Here is a 17,543-nt window from a genome sequence, read left to right as displayed (position 1 = left end):
TCTAACAGAGTTCACCGAACTCTGACAGAGTTCAAAACTCTGAACTCTGAAAGAGTTCACCGAACTCTGACAGAGTTCAAAACTCTGAAAGAGTTCAAAACTCTAAACTCTGAAAGAGTTCAAAACTCTGACAGAGTTCAAAACTCTGAACTCTGAAAGAGTTCAAAACTCTGATAGAGTTCACCGTTCATAACTTCATTGCTTGATTTAATGATTTATTTATTTTGAATCATTCATCTCTTATAAATCCAATCAAGTAAACAAACAAAATATCTTCAATTAATAATTCAATCCCACTTAAATGTTTATAAAGCAAACAAATATCAAACAAACCCATAGCAACGCCAATTAGTTCCATAAAAAAGAAGCAAAATCCCAATTTATGAACAACAAAATCTTGTTTGAATGGAAGAAACAAAACTGTGAAAATAAAGGTTGCTCGACTTAAACCAAGCTTGAAACGAAGATTGATTAGGTCAATGAACACCTTAATTCAACACAACAATGGTTAATTAGCACATTGTTTTCGAAAGTGAAACACTGATTTTTGGAGATAAGATTAAAAGAGAGAATGTAAACACAAACCTTAATTGTTTCGGAGGAGAGTGTAGTCGTGTCCACGATTTTTTTGGAGATTGATTCGTAAACACTGATTTTTTTGGAGAAGAAGGTAAACATTCGATTTTTTATTTGAATCCTATTTCGTGTTTTTTGTTTTTCACACTGATTTTTTTTTGGAGAAGAAGGTAAACATTTCGTGTTTTTTGTTTTCAAAATTCCTAAAATTTTGGTTTTTCTGGAATTTCGTTTTTTGTTTTTCTGATTTCTGTTGTCCGTAGGATCAGTTCTATTGATGCACGAGATGAAAGGTGTGGATCGGGCTGTGTCCACAATGTGGCTCTGAGTACTGTGTGGTGGTATCTCCCCATATATATATATATATATATAACATAATAGTGAATGTGTATTGTTAAATGTATATTTTATAACAATACGTTAAACAAGTGTATCATAGATGTTAATAATAATGTCAACGTGTATATTATGAATTAACTAATTAATATATTTTATATTTATTAACTTATGCACGTGTATATTTAAATAAGATACACATGCTTGATATGCTTGATATATTGTGGTACACGCACTTATTATAAACCAATATATAGTGTTCATGTTAAAAATTAGTGATGAGATGTAATTGTAAGACGCATGTACTCACATGTTTGATTTAAAATGTGAGTTAATACACGTTTACAAATATATGTGTATGCAGGTAAAATATATCAAGGTAACAAATATATGTGATTGCACATGTACACGATGGAGTTAATACAAGGAAACAAATATATGTGTATGCACGTAAAAAAAATCAAATTTTTGGGGTTAGATATTTGATTATTTTAATTTCTATATCAAAGCTTGAAATTATTACATGAATGGTAAATGTTTTAACATGTATGATTGATATATGTTCATAAATTGATGTAAATATGATTGTTGATACATCACTAATTATATATAAAATATTATCATTTAGGACAAGAAAAAAATAAAAATAAAAACAAATTTTAGTGTTTAAATGATTGAAATTGTTTAATAATCATAATAAATAATAAAGGCCCGAATTAGAACCGAAACTGATAAAAATCCGTGGATTTTGATGGTTTTAGATTGGGTTCTATAATTCTCATATTAAAACCGTTAAGAACCGAAACCAATAGAACCGTAAATAGTAAAACCCAAACCCAAACCCAAACCGCTAAAACCCAATCCAAAACCGACCCGTTGGCACCCCTAGCTATATCCGTGTGTTTGTTAACACTCGAGCTTATCCTTCCACGTGTCCTGTGTCCAGCTTCAAAAAAGTGAAAGTTAACAAAATCAAATGAAAAAATAAAATAAATAAATTATTCTTCTCCTTCTCTCTCTTCTGTCTTCTGTCTTCTTCTTTTTCTTTTTTCTCATAACACTTTCTTCTTTCTTCTCTCATACTCAACCACTATGCCACACGCCCACCAACGCCGAGACACAATTAATTGATATTATTAGAAAATTAACTTATTTAATTTTAAAAATTTAAGCAAGAATCTAAGTTCTCATTAAAAGCTTTTGAGTTATTCTCATTTTATTTCTTATTTCGATCTTAAAGACCGCATTTTCTGGGCAAAAATCCATTGAAGTCCTATGAAATTCCGGTGAACTAGACCGGAATATGTTTTCCACCTAGAAACTCCATGAAAAATTCACAAACTACAACACTAACAAAAGATGATGTGTCGTTCCAAAGACCAAATTCATTCTTGATGGATCTTAAACTAATGGTTTTAGAAAATCTGTTGAGGTTGAGGTGGGTAGTGATAATGTGTTATTAATTTGGTGATTTTATGAAAGAAGCAGGAAAAGTGTTTAGAGAGAATAAAATGGAGAAGAGAGAGAAAGGAAATAGAAGATTATTTACTTTATTTTTTATTTGACAAGTGGAGGAATAAGCTAGAGTGTTAACAAGCACATGGATTGATTGTGTGTGCAACAAATTCGCACTCCATATATAACTATACAAGTTGGGTGAATAAACAAACTCATGAACTTTAGGGTCTGTTTGGAATTTTTCTTAAGGAATTGGAATTAAAAATATAATTTCAAGACTTATAATTCCTAAATGTATGTAAATCTAAAGTTTCTACCCCCTATAGAAACTTACAATTCATTGATTTTGGAGATTTGAGGTTTCCATTCTAGTATAGAAAAAGTTGCCAAGAGTAATTCTTAATTTTCGGAAATATATTATGAATTCCACCCTAAAATCCTAGTTGCCAAACACACCCTTAGCATAGTTAGAACTTTTATGTTAAGCTAAGTGGGTGTTTGGGTCTCATTTTTTCATATGAAAAAAATATTTATTCTAAAAACAGTTTTTGAATAAACATGTTTGATTGTGATTTTTCTTAAAAACTATTTTATCAAATCAGAATTCACACTATATTTCTTGACATATTTCGGCATATTGCGACATAAAGTATTAAAGTCTAAAGCATCCGGGCAGTTCATTTGCCTTGAGCGCCCAAAGTGTTTCCCTCAAAGAAAAACAGTTTTTTAACTTGAAAAACAAGTTTTACCTAATTATCATAAAACGAGTTTTTGGAACCAAAAAATGTTTTTGGATGAAAAACTATTTTTTTTTAAATAGAAACCAAACGCATTTATTTTTTCAAAAAATATTTTTTCACTAATAAACACTTTTTAACAATAAATAAATAGGATCCAAACACTCCCTAATGCAAGACATTTTAACAATAGCAGATAAAATGCAGTCTGACTTCATTTTCTTTGGACGTACAATGCTAAGTAATCTTTGGGCATTGAGGTTTTTCTCTATTACAAACATTTTAAAAAAATACACCGTAACTCTCACTTTCTGACTTTACCTATTTCATTATTCCAATCAAAATTGTTATGGGTGGCTGGAATAAAATTTCCGTTGATGTTCATCCTCCTAAAATATTTCTGTAGACAAGTATTGTGGAAAATTTTCCAACCAATATCAAAGAAGACCCTTATTAGCATTCGTGTGCAATATCAAAAGTGAAGTGCACATTGTGTAACACTCAAATGAGCCCACATCCACAGTATAGTAACAAGCCATATTTGGAGAACTCGGTCAGTCCATATAACCACAATCCTAAATTCATAACAATTTAACTCATTAAAATAAGATACTACTAACAGAACACCAGCAATGCATTGTCGTCGAAGTGAAGATCTAAGAAACCAAAGTAATCTTGCAAGTCTTAAAAAACAAATTAAAGACAACATTTTAATACTAAAACACACTTGACAATACTGCCACAAGTTTTTCCATAAATCACTATCCGTCTATCCTCTTGACGTCAAAACTTCTTGGCATAACAAAACTCAAGCTTCTTTCTCATTCAAACTTTTCTTTGGCCTTCTCGATCTTCAAAACCTTCTTCACAATCTTTTGCTCTTCCACCAAGAAAGTTCTAATGATCCTACAACACCATTTTACAAAGTGAATTCACTATTAGCTATCACCCACAACATACAACAGGAAATAAGAAAGCTAAATGAACTATGGTATAAGATGCACCCACCTCTCCCGGACTGCACTCCCAGACAATACCCCGCCATAAGCACGGTTCACAGTCCTCCTATTCCTAGATAATCTAGACCTCTTATATTCAGCAGGTCTCAAGTGAGGAATCTGACATAAAAATAAAGATTTGAATCAGAATTAACACTGCAAACACAAAGGAACCAATTAATAAGAGCAGTAAACTGGTTAGTGCATCTTTTAAACAAGAAGTTACCTAATAATAAACACAGTGATTACAAGACATTGAAACCTATTTAATAATTTGCATACTCCCCAGAAAAAAAATAAAATAAAATAAAATAAAAGAAGTGGCACTTGTAACAACAGTATTACGAGGCAGTAACAGACCTGTGGCACCTTGCCAAAGTTTTGAAATGGATTAGAAAGGGATAGTATGAGATGGACAAAGGGAACTCTGTCCACATAAGATTGACAAAAGTCATTACCATACATCTAAGTATCTAATTGTGTGCACAAGAACATCTTTTGAGCTTCTTTGTTTCTAAAAGAAGAAAAAACCAAGCAATCCGGTGCTGCTACTTTTGACCTTGAACATATTGACAATAGAAATTCAGTTCATAACACAAACAGCACTGTTTCGGTCTAAAAAGAAAATATCGTTTGCGCATAAAACACTAGTATCTTTTTGGCTTTATATAAGACCACGCTATTTACCTGCATAAATCTTTAAGATCCAATTTGAACTTTGAATGCTGTGTTTATATTCCGGAATCTTAATCTAAGGAAAGTGGACATCCTACCTATATTAATATCCGTTTCTCCCAAGATGCTCATAGTGAGCTACATCAGCAAAGTTTTTAAAACAGTCCCTATTTGAAAAATAATTACTTGCCTTCTTACCAAACTAACTCTGAATTTGGCATGCTCTCTAATTTAATATAAACTAGCCATTTGGCCCGGCCTATGGCCGGACTTACTACATAAATAGCTAATGACTCAAAAGCCTAAAATCTACTTGAATAAATAATATATGTATATTTATAGCTAATGATTCATTGTATACTTTATTTGAAGGGTTTATGTTTTTCTAATTTTTTTAGAATGGTTTTGACAAAAGATTTTATTTCTATTTTTGGGTTATTATTATCCTAAATAACAATTCTTATCATCCACCTATATAAACTATATCAAAATATAGCGCAACAATCAAGAAATATAACACGTACTCAAAACATACCATATGTTTAAGCGATAACCGAATTATATTCATTACGCACAATGTTTTATTCTGCATTTGAAGTTCTTCTACTTGAATATTTGCTTTGTAGAGCTCTTCACGTCTAGTCATGAGTTCGTTGTAATTCACATCTAGTACTTCAAACTTGTATATCTGTTGTATGACATTTCCTGCAGCAACATTTTTTGAGTCAACTTTCTTGGTTTGGTATGTTCCAAATGATGTTTCTATGCTAGGATAATTTGGATCTTGATGGTATTCTCTTAGTATAGGCACATTGATTGCGACATCCGCTACGTACTGATAGTTCTCAAATATTGAACTGTAAACTGGTTCTTCATAAATATTTTCTTTTTTGAAAATTTCTCTAAGTGCACTCTTCAGTGAAACATTGTGTTTTGTTTTGTACTCCACGATCTTCTTGTTGTATGTTTGATTCTTGTTGTATGTTTGATTATCTTATTTTTTTATTATAGTAGTTTAATAAAAAAAACATATATTGTCATGGAATAAATTGTGTTTAGCACGTATGTGGTTGGTATATATATATTTCATAGGGTGAAGAGTCCATTTTGTTTTGTAATTTGACTGTAATTAGAAGTTTTTTTAATTACATCTGGAAAAGGACGACTATGAGATAATGATACTATCCTAAAATATATAGTTATATGAATCTTATACGATTTTATTGCAACATTACTTTTTCCACGCTGATTAATAACTATTTTAAGCATAAAAGAGTCATATCTGGCGAGCTTCTCCATTTGAACTTGCAAATGGCACTATTGTAACCGGCTTTACAAAGACCGTCGTTCCAGCTAATTTTGTTGTAAGAATTATCACCAAGTATAATAGGAGTCAGTCATGTCGCCTTATTAAATTCCTGGTCTGTATAGAAGACATGAAACTTATATGGAGAACTTACATGAAAATAGTAGTCAACAAATAAACGTTTTCAAAACAGTAAGATCTTGGGGAAGAAATGAAAGAGCATTTTTGAAGTGTTGTGTGAGCACCTGGACTTGTTTTAACAGCTAAACAGTTGAAACCGACAATCAATTTGAATACTGAGAAAACACAACTTAAAAAGTAGACGGGTTTGCAATATCATATCAAGATATTAATGGAGTCACATCAACCGCCCGATTATAGATTACACTTGATGAATTAGAAATGGCAAACCTGCAAAACTGCCAAACCCCTAATTTAGAAATCCCAAATTATCCGGGTTATATAATCCCCACAATCATTTCTTGATTTGCCTAATGGTTTTGTACAAACACGGTGCATCTTGCAACAAATGCAGATGCACCCACAACAACAATGACATCGGCTTTGTCCTCGACCATAAGCCATGGCGGGGAGCCTTTATCGTCCCACTCGGGGGAATTCGTTAGTTATATCATGTTCCAATTCGGGCAAGTGAAGATTCTTCGTGTCATCGAAGATTTCGGACTAAAACCTGTCGTTACCACCAAACATGGGGTTGATATTAGCCAAGGTCTTAAAGTTTGTTGTTCCTATTCTGCATCTCATTGATAATACCGCCCGGAGCATTACATTGTTCCTATTCTGCATCCCAACCATGCACGTAGCACACCCGCCTCATTGGCGGACCTCCATTTGTGGCCCCATTTAATACATTAAAGGTTGCCTCACCCTGAGTCCATTTGCATTATGCCCACTGGTGATTGTTGTTGCACCCTTCCTCCATCTGTTATTCATCATCTCATGAAGCAAGCGGCTGGATCATGTCTTTGCTGCAAATTCGCTGCCTTGAGAAGAGGGCGTGAACGGTTATCTTTGTAGTGCACCATTTATTGGGTGCTTCTTTGAGGTGGCGTGGGGTTGACAATCCATTAACTGGAATGTTTTGCATTGATCCCTGAATCGAAGATTCATGACCTTGAAATGGAGAAGTTTGTGTCCGAATTGGAGTATTGAAGGGAGAAGCCTCTTGTTGAAGTGCATTAGGATGAATTCATGGAGTTACGCCTCACGCAAGTTTCGATAATTGCTAAGAGCCAATGCGGTTTGTCTTTGAAGTATTCAAGACTCCACTTCCAACCATGTGGTTGTTATTGTTCATATGACTACTAAGACCGGGATGAATTGACATAACATTACTTTCGGTGTGTTCGCGATCATTTGGTAGACCATGAGCACCACCAACCGCGCCCAATTTCCTGCAATTTTTGCATTTGGAACTTAATTGCTGCGGCTGATTCTTCGAGGATAATTCTTCAAGCTCTCTGCATAATGCAAGTACAAAGTATTAAATTGTAAATCAAATGCCGGCTTTGTCTTCGAAATTTCGCCCTGTCAAGTCCTCGAATTGCATCCTCGGCATCTCGCTCATCATCCATATAGACAAAAGCAAATCCTATAACAGAAAATCATTCAGAGAGGGAAACTTAAATCATTTGTTTTACCAGTTTTCTGCCTTTTCGTTCCATTTGTATCAAAAAAGTCTATTGGCAGCGTAGATGATGGCCGTTTTTTAGGTAGTAACTCTACAGAGGCTCGGATTTCGATATTCTGCGCTTGTCCTGCTTTAACTTTGTACTCTGAAATCGCCTGTGCAAATTCAACCATTAATAGTTGTTGTTGCATCGATATCCATGCCATCAAAGAAGCCTTCAGGAAGAGATATACAGTCGACACGCAGCCAAATACTATACATTCCATGCAAGGACATTTGTTGGATTTCATCTCATTTTCTGCAAAAAAGGAAGACACGCATATCATTAGGGAGCATAGAAAAAGTAAGGCACATTTAAGTGCTTTCATAAAAGAACAATAAAAAAATACAGATGCAAAAATGTTGAATATTCACATCGTCGCGTCGTAAGGAGGAAAGTTTAGGAAATTATTGTTTACCCTCCTCTTATATGCAAATATTATGCATATATCTTTGGAATTAAATCAAAACATTAGCCGTAATGCCCCTATTTCTTTAATCATCAATACACTAATTCACAATGAACACGCAAATCAAAATGCTTAAATGACAAATACACCCAGATTTTGTGGGACCAAAGAGTCTTGAGAACTAACTTTTAATATAAACATACGATTTTCACTATCTTTGTCGATGGATCTAAAGTCAATATTCATTAGACGTTTGGACCCTTTTTCTTATTAGTATAACTACAACCTAGAACATCAACCGCAACTTAATATAAGTATGTATTAGAAACGAAATAAAGGCATACCAGAAAACTAAATAAATAAATGGAAGACAAAATACCCACAACACAAAGACGTGCACACTTACTTTTCTGTAAAGTGGGCGTGTTTTTGCCTCTGTCAAAGAAGAAATATCACCCTAATCACATGAGTCCACCTCCCCTGGTTCACCTAATGACATTAGTCCAATCTAACACCAAATCTCCGAAGTTTGTTTGTTTGTTTTTTTTTTTTTTTTTTTTTTTTTTTTTTTTTTCGACATCAAATCAAATCTCTCAAGTGAAAGTTTCTCCTATCCTCCGAATTGGACAGCCCAATACCATAATAAGCCCTTAACTTTCAACACAAGTGTTTGAACTAAGCCACGCCCGTGTTTCGAAAACATCTTGTGGTTCTTAGTATTCCATACTACCCATATTGCCGCGATATTGTAAAAGACTTGATAGCATTGAACCAAATGTCTTCCCTCTCCCACTTGGCCTATACCCATCATCCTTTGATCATTGGGCTAGTAGTATACTCTTAGGATAGACTACTACTAACAATTGAATTGTGTAATGCGATACAATACAAACTTGTAAATTCATATGAAGCACAAACCAATCATTTAAATTCTACTATAGATTAAAATTTTACCTTGAGAAAGCCAACTCCAAAGTAATTTGGAATCGCCAGTAATGCTAGATTTCAGCCTAGCGAATAACAATAGCAATGCAGTGGCATCAAAGACTCCACACATCCCAACGCCATGGCAATCCTAAAAAAAGACAAAATAATAATTGAATTACAGAAATGATTTTAAAGGGGTTTAGGGTAATTTTACCTGGAAGTGCAAAAAGGATTGGATCGTTTAGATCCTTAATCTCTTCCTCTAGAGCCCTACCCTTCCTTCCAAACGTGTGATCCAGTAGAGCCAGCTTATCTTCAAGGTTCTTATCAATGGCACTAAGCTTCTCAAGCAGCTCCGCATCCTTATCATCTTCAAAGTCACCCTCATCGTCGTCGTCATCAACTCTTCGCATACATTAGCAGGTTGAAGTAGAAATTGTTGATAGAACTGGAACCTACTTGGGATCCATGTGGGATCCAAAGACTAACGTGGCTGTAACTCTTCTTGAAGCTGGATTAGCAAAGCTTCAAACCGTCTTTGGTGCCGACAGAATAGCTGATGCTCACCTTCTTGCTCAAGCAGAGCAATCTGCAAAACGAAAAAAAAATTAAAGGTACTTAAACTGTTTACATTAGAATCTGGCCTTGAATCCTCCTTGCAGTAGTATGCTCTATCCATGTGCTTTTAGCTTATTATAGACTCTATCCTCCAATATCCATTTGAAAGTTGTTCCTCCCCCAAAGGACGCATAATAGGAGCTACTTTCTCATCAATGCATGCCTGTAAAACGACTTTGTGAACCAAATCTTTGAGGGAATCCTCCTTGTTCCATTGATCTAACTCTAACAAATAATGTGGTCGAATAAAGAGTAATTGGTTAGATAAAATCAGTTGACTCATTGACCTCATCAAAATGACATTTTAATACTTGATTTCATATTTGCCTGAACTGTGCACAGAATTGTCATGAAGAACTTGATGTCCTGAAAGATTGTCACTGTTACATCTTTTAATAATTCCGCAGAACATGTTGAGTTCCAACTTCAGCTCCAAACAGAGAATAAAGTGAACCTAAAGTTTCTTTCAATAACAGTGAATCAACTGCAGGAATAAATTATTCAAACACCTCCGAAGAAGACTCTGCAGAGTCGCAGACTCATCTGCCCAAGTTTCAACAGTTACAAATGTTCCTGGAAGGTGAAACTTAGTACATTGCACTTTATTTTTTTTTACCTTAAGAGACCATAGAAATATTCACATTTTCTACAAAACCAAGGTCGTCCAGGGAAAGACGTTGGTTCCTTACGCATAGATCATGCGTGGGATGAAGTTGGGAACACTGACTGGCAGATAAATAAGGCACGTACCAAACACTTGGAACACACAAACATAAGAAAAAAATGGTTCTATGAGTTATTTAAGAGATACCTCTACAACTTTCATCTTGGGAAGCTGAAGTAGTTTTTGAGACACGGTGGATGAAACTACTGTCTTGCTCTCAATTTTCGACAATTGAGGAATGATTGTCACGGGGAGATGGAGCAACACCCTATACATTCCCCGACTCTCCAATACCTAGAACCAAATGTGTTTTCCCACTGCATAGTAGTTCCAGAAAATCCAAGATATCGGCTTGATCCTTTTGTTCTGTCGAGAATCTGTGTCATCATGCTCCAATATCTCTCCCAAGACCTCAACCAGGTCCTTGCAAGAAGAAATGTGGTGAAGCTGGTGAGAGTGCGGATAACATCGATATCGTAAGTCGGAACACAAAAGCGTTTAATGGACCTTTCCTTATTTATTTCTTCATATGATCCTTTGTATCTGGCCACAGCCTCTTCAAGAAATACATCCTCGTTCATGATGGGTTTGGACACCTGCAAATAAATAATAATAGCTGATGTTGTTGAGGGTTAAATTGATCAAATATGAGACCAACAACTAAATTTTCAATTTCAAGACAGTAGATGAATAGTAAATGGTCTCCTTGCCTGGTAAAAGAAAAGGCTCTGACTCTTAACAGCCAAAAGAAAATCATAACTGGTACATTCCGAAAGATTTTCCAAGATAGTGTCTGACAAATGGCTGCTCAAGTCAAGCTCATATGGTTCTGCAGGGTATAGCCTGTTCCAAATTTCTTCAGTCTCCTTCTTAGAACCCCCTTGAACAGTGGATACAACATGCTTGTTGTCAAGAATCTTTCCATAAAATTCCTCGCAATCGGCCTTGTACCGTAACTACATAAAAAAAAAAATCCAATCAACATTAAAGTTTAGTGACAACCTTGAAACAAAATGACAAAAAAAAAATTGTACCGGGTTGAGCCTGTGGCAGTGCCAAATCCATTCACAATCAAGTGGAACAACCAGTAGTCAGGATCATACTTTTCCTTCCACTGCACTACTTTCAAGGCTCTATGTAACTTCTGTTGAAGCATAAACTTTTCCTTAAAACCATGATTTAAATTGGTCATTTGCTTCTCTGGAGGGAAATCCAAACCTAACAGATTGCTCTCTTCTTGAACATTAGCTGTGTCTATAAAAAAATGACATTCCCAATTGACAAACATGAAAGAATCAATCAAATAAGAATAAATAATTAAAAAAGCAGTCTTCTTACCTCTTATTAACTGCTTTCTTCTTCTTCTTAGTGATTCAAAAAGGAGAAATTGGTAGGATGAAAAAAAGACGGTAAGCAATTGATTGGGGGGTTTATTTTTTTCTGTTGAGAAGACAAAAACTACTGATTTAATTGATTTGATTTGATAAGAACAAATTTGTTTGAGAAAGAGAACGTGGGTAACGAAGATCTTCTCTCTGACTCTTGTTTTGATTGGGAAAAGAGAGTATGAAAAGAGGTTTTTATCTATTTTGAGTTAGGAACAACTGAGTTCGGCAAAAAAGGGCGTAGAATTCCCTTTTTTCTGCCGAATTATCGCAAAATCTGATGTGTCAGTCTGAGAGAAAAAAGGGGGGCTGACGTGGGTGCCTGGGAGCATTCTCAACTACTCAGTATTAATGGTCTTTGATTAAAATTGTCCTTTCATGTGTTACGCTAAACCAAAAAACAAAGCTACGGCATTATTTCATTATTTCAAATGTACGCATGGGATAAAAAAAAACAAATTCTAAAAAACAATGGATTAGTTAATTGATATGTATTAGTTATTGGATATGGATATGGATATGTATTAGTTATTATATATGGATATGTATTAGTTAATAGATATGGATATGGATATGTTAAACTTCCAAGTGCTTTCCTTAAATATAGGCCCAGACATGATGGTTTTAAGAATAACAGGCCCGGCCACAGGTCGGGCTGCATGGCTAGTAACTCATGAAAATGGAAACAAATTAGAAGATAGAATGAGGGCCGGAGGGGATGGGAGAGGGTATAAAGATGTAAAAAAATTATATTGCCTCCCATTTTATCTCCAATTTCATCCCCACTTTCCCTGAAGCAAGAATCCATGACTCAAACACAGACCAAATTATATTTTTACGTATTCAACCATTTCTTTCTCCCGCTTTCACATCAAACTAAAAATTAAAGATTTCTAGTCAGTCTAAGGCTACTATTGAAAACCCTAAAGAATGCAAAATACAATGAAATCAGTGATGATGAATCTCTAATGCGTGTCTAATCAATTAGTTTTATATGAACATCTAATAGACCTTCCTTTTTTACTCGAGTAATAGTTTAAGTCCACAGAAGCAAAATACACATTCCTTTGCCTTGACCGCTAATCACCCATTCAGTATCTCGTAAAGTTATTAAATCCAAAGAGATAAATTTCACATTTAAAAGTATGTATGAATAGACTTTTGTCTCAAAAAGTAAGCTGACTTGGACCGACCTCGAAGTTGAAGGAATATTTTGTCTCCGGATTTTCTCGGTTAGTACTATACTAACAACGTGTTCAAACTTCAACTTGGTCATTCTCGCAGAGCCACTAATAGCCGCTATAGTCGCCTTCCAATTTGGAGGCAATTGTCCAAGTATCGCAAAGGCTAGTACCTCATCACTAAATGTAATCTCAACCAACTCCAATTGGCCTTTAGTTTAGTTGAATTTATTTAGGTGATTTTTGAAAGAGGTCTCTTCCGACATTTTTATGCAAAAGAGCTTAGTGATCAAATAGACTTTGTTCACGGCCGAGAGTTGTTCATACATAGTAGTAAGTGCCTCCATGAAAGACTTCGCCGTCTTCTCAGTTTTAATATTGAAGCCTACCGACTTCGAGAGCGTCAATCGGATTATGGCCAATGCCTTTCTATCTTGCAAATCTCATATGCCTTGCAAAATCTCATCGGGCTTCTTACTTATCAAAGTTTCCATCAAATTCTTTTGATAGAGTACGTCCTCAATTTGCATCTTCCAATAGCCGAAGTTTGTACCATCAAACTTCTCTATCTTGTAGTTTTCTTTATCGGTCGTCATAACTTTCAATGAACCAAAACAACGGTGGAGAACCTCTCAAAGAAATTTCTACAAACACCTAGCTTTCAATGCTAAAGGTGTAGTCTTTTCCTCACACACCTTGTATACAATGATTCAAAAACTAAGCTCTAATACCACTTGTTGGGAGATTTCACTAGGAAGTCACACCTCAACCTAGTTACTTTCAATCCCAAATGACTTCAACTTGGAGATCACACCAAGAAAGTCACCCACCCAAGACTTTGGTAGTTATTACAACAAACTCAACAAAGCAAAACCACTAATTTATCATCACAATTCATAACAAACAATAAATATGGAAGTAAATACAACGAGACACAAAGATTTAAGGTGGTTCGGTAAATGTTACCTACGTCCACACAAGAGCCGAGTTTCCTTTATAGTAAAGATTGGAGAGTTTACAAGAGGTAACTAGAATCAAGAACAAGAGGCCTCACTCAAACCCTAGCTCAATAAAGCTCCCACAATTCGCATGAAATGAATCTCTCAAAAGTTGTCTCAAAACACTAATTTATTTCCTTTATATAGGTACACATAGAAAAGGGTGAGAAAATGGGTTTTGGGCTGAAATATCGATAAACTGTCAAAATTCCGAAAAGGTGGAGTGTGGGCACGCCTTGCGCAAGGCAAAGAAAAGCGCGTGCGCGCCTTCTTCGTTTCCAACTTCCAGTAACATGAGCGCGTGCGCCCCTTGGGTCTGGCTGTAGAGAAGCACGGGCGCGCCCTCTTCTCATAATGAAAACATGTTGAAGATTGACAACATGGTCGGACACCAGAGTAAAGCTCAACGGTCCATAACGTAGCATAAACTTGGCTAGTGAATTCCTTGATATTTATTTAACATCAAACAATTTATTCTGAATGGTCATTTCTTTTTGAACTTTTTTTTTTTATCGTAGATACTTTCCAGGCCCCTTGTATCTGAAGGTGAAGAGAAAGCTAAAGTCATTAAAGAATACATAGAGAACGTAAGCGTGCTTGAAGAAGGAATTAAGAGGGATTTCTCAGGAAAGAGTCCTTTCTTCAATGGTGAAACTCCAGGGTATCTGGACCTCGTCTTCGGTTCGAGTGCCTGCTCTTACAGAGCCATTGAAGAGATTACTGGGGCCAAGCTAATTATCCCGGAAATACACCCATTGTTCTTTGCCTGGGTGACTGCAATGAAAACTCATCCTGTGGTGAAGGAGACCATACCATTTCATGAAGGGTTGGTCAATCGTGTTCTCCAGTATAAGCAGCAAAGGGCTCTTGAGTTATCAAATACCAAAGCTTGATCACTACTTTCAAATATCATTAACTGACTAGTGTACTTCAGCAGTTCAATTTGTTGTATATAAAACTATATATGGACCATGGATTATGTTTCTCTAGTAATTAATAAACCATCCATTTCTCAAGAGCAGTAGCTGTAGTGCATAAGGAATTGAATGCACCATTAAAGGGCATCAAAACCATGAATTTATTTCCAAAACTTAAGACTAGTACAAGCGAGGGAAAAAAAATGGAACTATGGTCATGCAGTAGAAAGCAGGGGACCAATTTGAATTGCTACATTAGTGGAGTTCAATTTACATGATCTTTGTGCTTTTACACTAATTAAACTCTTAAGAAGACACATTGGCTTAACCTTCCAAAAATATACTTATTGTTAAGTAAACAAGAAAATCAAATTGATATAACAAATATGTTATGAGCAAACATTTAGTTCAACAAACAAACAAACTTTTTAGTTCAACTAATGAACTTAATTTACCAATTATTAAATCCGAGCCTAGTGAAGATTCACTATGTCCTTAAGACATATTTCCCCTCACGGTGCTTGAAGGTTGATGGGAAACTGTCTCCCAAGATAGAACGAATTTCCTTCTATAGAAAGCTAGCACTTCAATTCTATAGAATCAGCGAACACAACATAGTATTTGACTAAGAACAGAGGGAGAAAAGAAAGATCAGAACTTTGTGTGATCTGGTGTGTCTTTCTCTCCAAATTCATCCACTATTTATAGGTGAGTGGTGCTTCTTCGAAACAACACAGTGACTCTTGGGAAAAAGTAAGCAACTCTTTGAAAAGTCATATGTTTCGAAAGGACAACCATTTCGGCATAAAGCATTGTTTCGAACCAGTGCCTATTTCGAAAGGTCACACCTTTTCGGCATGATGCACTGTTTCGAACCAATGCACATTTCGAAAGGTCGCACCTTTTCGGCATAATGCACTGTTTCGAACTAGTGCATCCTTTTGAAAAGATTTTTCTCACTTTACGTACTGTTTCAAGAGAAACCCATTATCTAACGGTGTTATGTCTACGACGTATGTGTCGAGACTTCCCGTTATACATGCTACTCTGTGCTCTACCAATAGCAGATCGGCTTCGAAATTTCTTAGAGGATATTCCAAACTGGGCTAAACCTGTGTCAGCAGTGTGTATACACTATGACAGCGAATCTGTCTTAAGTTTGTAGAAAATTTATTTCAAAAATATACTTATTGTTAAGTTATTGTTAAGTAAACAAGAAAATCAAATTGATATAACAAATATATTATGAACAAACCTTTAGTTCAACAAGCAAACAAACCTTTTAGTTCAACTAATGAGCTTAATTTACCAATGATTATATCCGAGCCTAGTGAAGATTCACTATGTCCTTAAGACAGATTTTCCCCCTCACGGTGCTTGAAGGTTAATTGTCTAGGTTTATACAAACGGCTGACAATTCAAGGACATTAATTGAAGTCTACTGATCGTCCAATTAAATCCGATCGTCTTTTACTATAGCAAGTTCAAGGCCTCCCATGCTACTTGACCTGATGCGGTATCTTTTCATTTGTAAAAGAACAGAAATCTGATATTTATGATAGAAGAAGCCAAATTTTCATTCATGTGGGGGATTGTTAGAAAAATAGATTTGTACAAATCCATTGAAATATGAATGAGTAATTTGTCTCCCAAGTTATCCCACATTGAGATGAAATGAGTTTATCTTGAAACAGTACATAAAGTGAGAAAAACCTTTTCAAAAGGATGCACTAGTTCGAAACAGTACATTGACATTAATTGAAGTCTACTGATCGTCTAATTAAATCCGATCGTCTTTTACTATGGCAAGTTCAAGGCCTCCCATGCTACTTGACCTGATGCGGTATCTTTTCATTTGTAAAAGAACAGAAATCCGATATTTATGATAGAAGAAGCCAAATTTTCATTCATGTGGGGGATTGTTAGAAAAATAGATTTGTACAAATCCATTGAAATATGAATGAGTAATTTGTCTCCCAAGTTATCCCACATTGAGATGAAATGAGTTTATCTTGAAACAGTACATAAAGTGAGAAAAACCTTTTCAAAATGATGCATTAGTTCGAAACAGTACATTATGCCGAAAAGGTGCGACCTTTCGAAATGTGCATTGGTTTGAAATAGTGCATTATGCTGAAAATGTGTGACCTTTCGAAATAGGCACTGGTTCGAAACAGTGCTTTATACTGAAATAGTGTGTCATTTCGAAAATGTTTTTCTCACTTTACGTATTGTTTCAAGAGAAACCCATTTCATCTCAATGTGGGATAACTTGGGAGACAAATTACTCATTCATATCTCAATGGATTTGTACAAATCTATTTTTCTAACACATTCTTGAACCACCTGTTATGTTATTAGAGTCTGATTGCAACCGCCAGCACATAGTTCATAGAGTTGGTTATGTACTAGGACTCTATAAGTGGAGTTGGTTATCATAACCAATTACTATACATGATCCTTATCTCACTCAGTTTTAGTTTCCCTTTTGCTTTAGGACTTGTATTCGATGAGAGTCTATAAATAGGACCCCATCTTTAGAGTTTTATTATCACACATTAGAGAGAAACTTGAGAGCATAAATTACAAATTAGGTGAGCTATTTTGTGAGTGCATTGTGTGAGATTGATTGAGACAAATATATTAGTGTTTGTAACTACTTCTTGA

General features: G+C 35.2%; 2 protein-coding genes, 1 long non-coding RNA gene and 1 pseudogene across 4 annotated transcripts; 1 reads left to right on the top strand and 3 right to left on the bottom strand.

Moving 5' to 3' along the window:
• Positions 1-3,723: 3,723 nt before the first annotated feature.
• On the bottom strand, positions 3,724-4,775 carry LOC147522550 (large ribosomal subunit protein eL34-like). Its single transcript, XM_086594123.1, has 3 exons — positions 4,466-4,775; positions 4,116-4,225; positions 3,724-4,013 (listed from the first exon to the last, which is right to left on the bottom strand). The coding sequence occupies exons 1-3, from the start codon at positions 4,568-4,570 to the stop codon at positions 3,929-3,931; spliced, it is 300 nt and encodes a 99-aa protein (XP_086450249.1). The 5' UTR covers positions 4,571-4,775; the 3' UTR covers positions 3,724-3,928.
• Positions 4,776-9,216: 4,441 nt separating this feature from the next.
• On the bottom strand, positions 9,217-10,647 carry LOC147522549 (uncharacterized). Its single transcript, XR_015213143.1, has 3 exons — positions 10,543-10,647; positions 9,328-9,702; positions 9,217-9,261 (listed from the first exon to the last, which is right to left on the bottom strand). It is a non-coding gene; the product is annotated as an uncharacterized LOC147522549 (long non-coding RNA).
• A 21-nt stretch (positions 10,648-10,668) lies between these two features.
• On the bottom strand, positions 10,669-11,486 carry LOC147522548 (glycine-rich domain-containing protein 2-like; annotated as a pseudogene). The gene is made up of 3 exons (XR_015199517.1): positions 11,430-11,486; positions 11,106-11,351; positions 10,669-10,991 (listed from the first exon to the last, which is right to left on the bottom strand). The product of XR_015199517.1 is annotated as a glycine-rich domain-containing protein 2-like (transcript).
• A 2,835-nt stretch (positions 11,487-14,321) lies between these two features.
• Positions 14,322-14,852, top strand: LOC147522547 (glutathione S-transferase U9-like). The gene is made up of 2 exons (XM_086567995.1): positions 14,322-14,342; positions 14,478-14,852. The coding sequence occupies exons 1-2, from the start codon at positions 14,322-14,324 to the stop codon at positions 14,850-14,852; spliced, it is 396 nt and encodes a 131-aa protein (XP_086424121.1).
• The last annotated feature ends 2,691 nt before the right edge of the window (positions 14,853-17,543 follow it).

This window comes from Coptis chinensis, chromosome 1, assembly GCF_015680905.1.
Source record: "Coptis chinensis isolate HL-2020 chromosome 1, ASM1568090v1, whole genome shotgun sequence".
NCBI classification, from domain to species: Eukaryota; Viridiplantae; Streptophyta; class Magnoliopsida; order Ranunculales; family Ranunculaceae; genus Coptis; species Coptis chinensis.
This window is presented reverse-complemented; position numbering and strand designations above follow the sequence as displayed.

What these genes read in the sequence shown, in the direction of transcription:
- LOC147522547 (XM_086567995.1), top strand. Translation starts at nt 14,322, where the DNA reads ATGTTGAAGATTGACAACATG. An exon ending in TGTTGAAGATTGACAACATG is followed by an intron (nt 14,343 to 14,477) that starts GTCGGACACCAG and finishes TTTTTATCGTAG; the next exon opens with ATACTTTCCAGGCCCCTTGT.
- LOC147522550 (XM_086594123.1), bottom strand. Translation starts at nt 4,570, where the DNA reads ATGTATGGTAATGACTTTTGTCAATCTTATGTGGACAGAGTTCCCTTT. An exon ending in ACTTTGGCAAGGTGCCACAG is followed by an intron (nt 4,226 to 4,465) that starts GTCTGTTACTGC and finishes TTTTTATGTCAG; the next exon opens with ATTCCTCACTTGAGACCTGC. An exon ending in GGGAGTGCAGTCCGGGAGAG is followed by an intron (nt 4,014 to 4,115) that starts GTGGGTGCATCT and finishes ATGGTGTTGTAG; the next exon opens with GATCATTAGAACTTTCTTGG.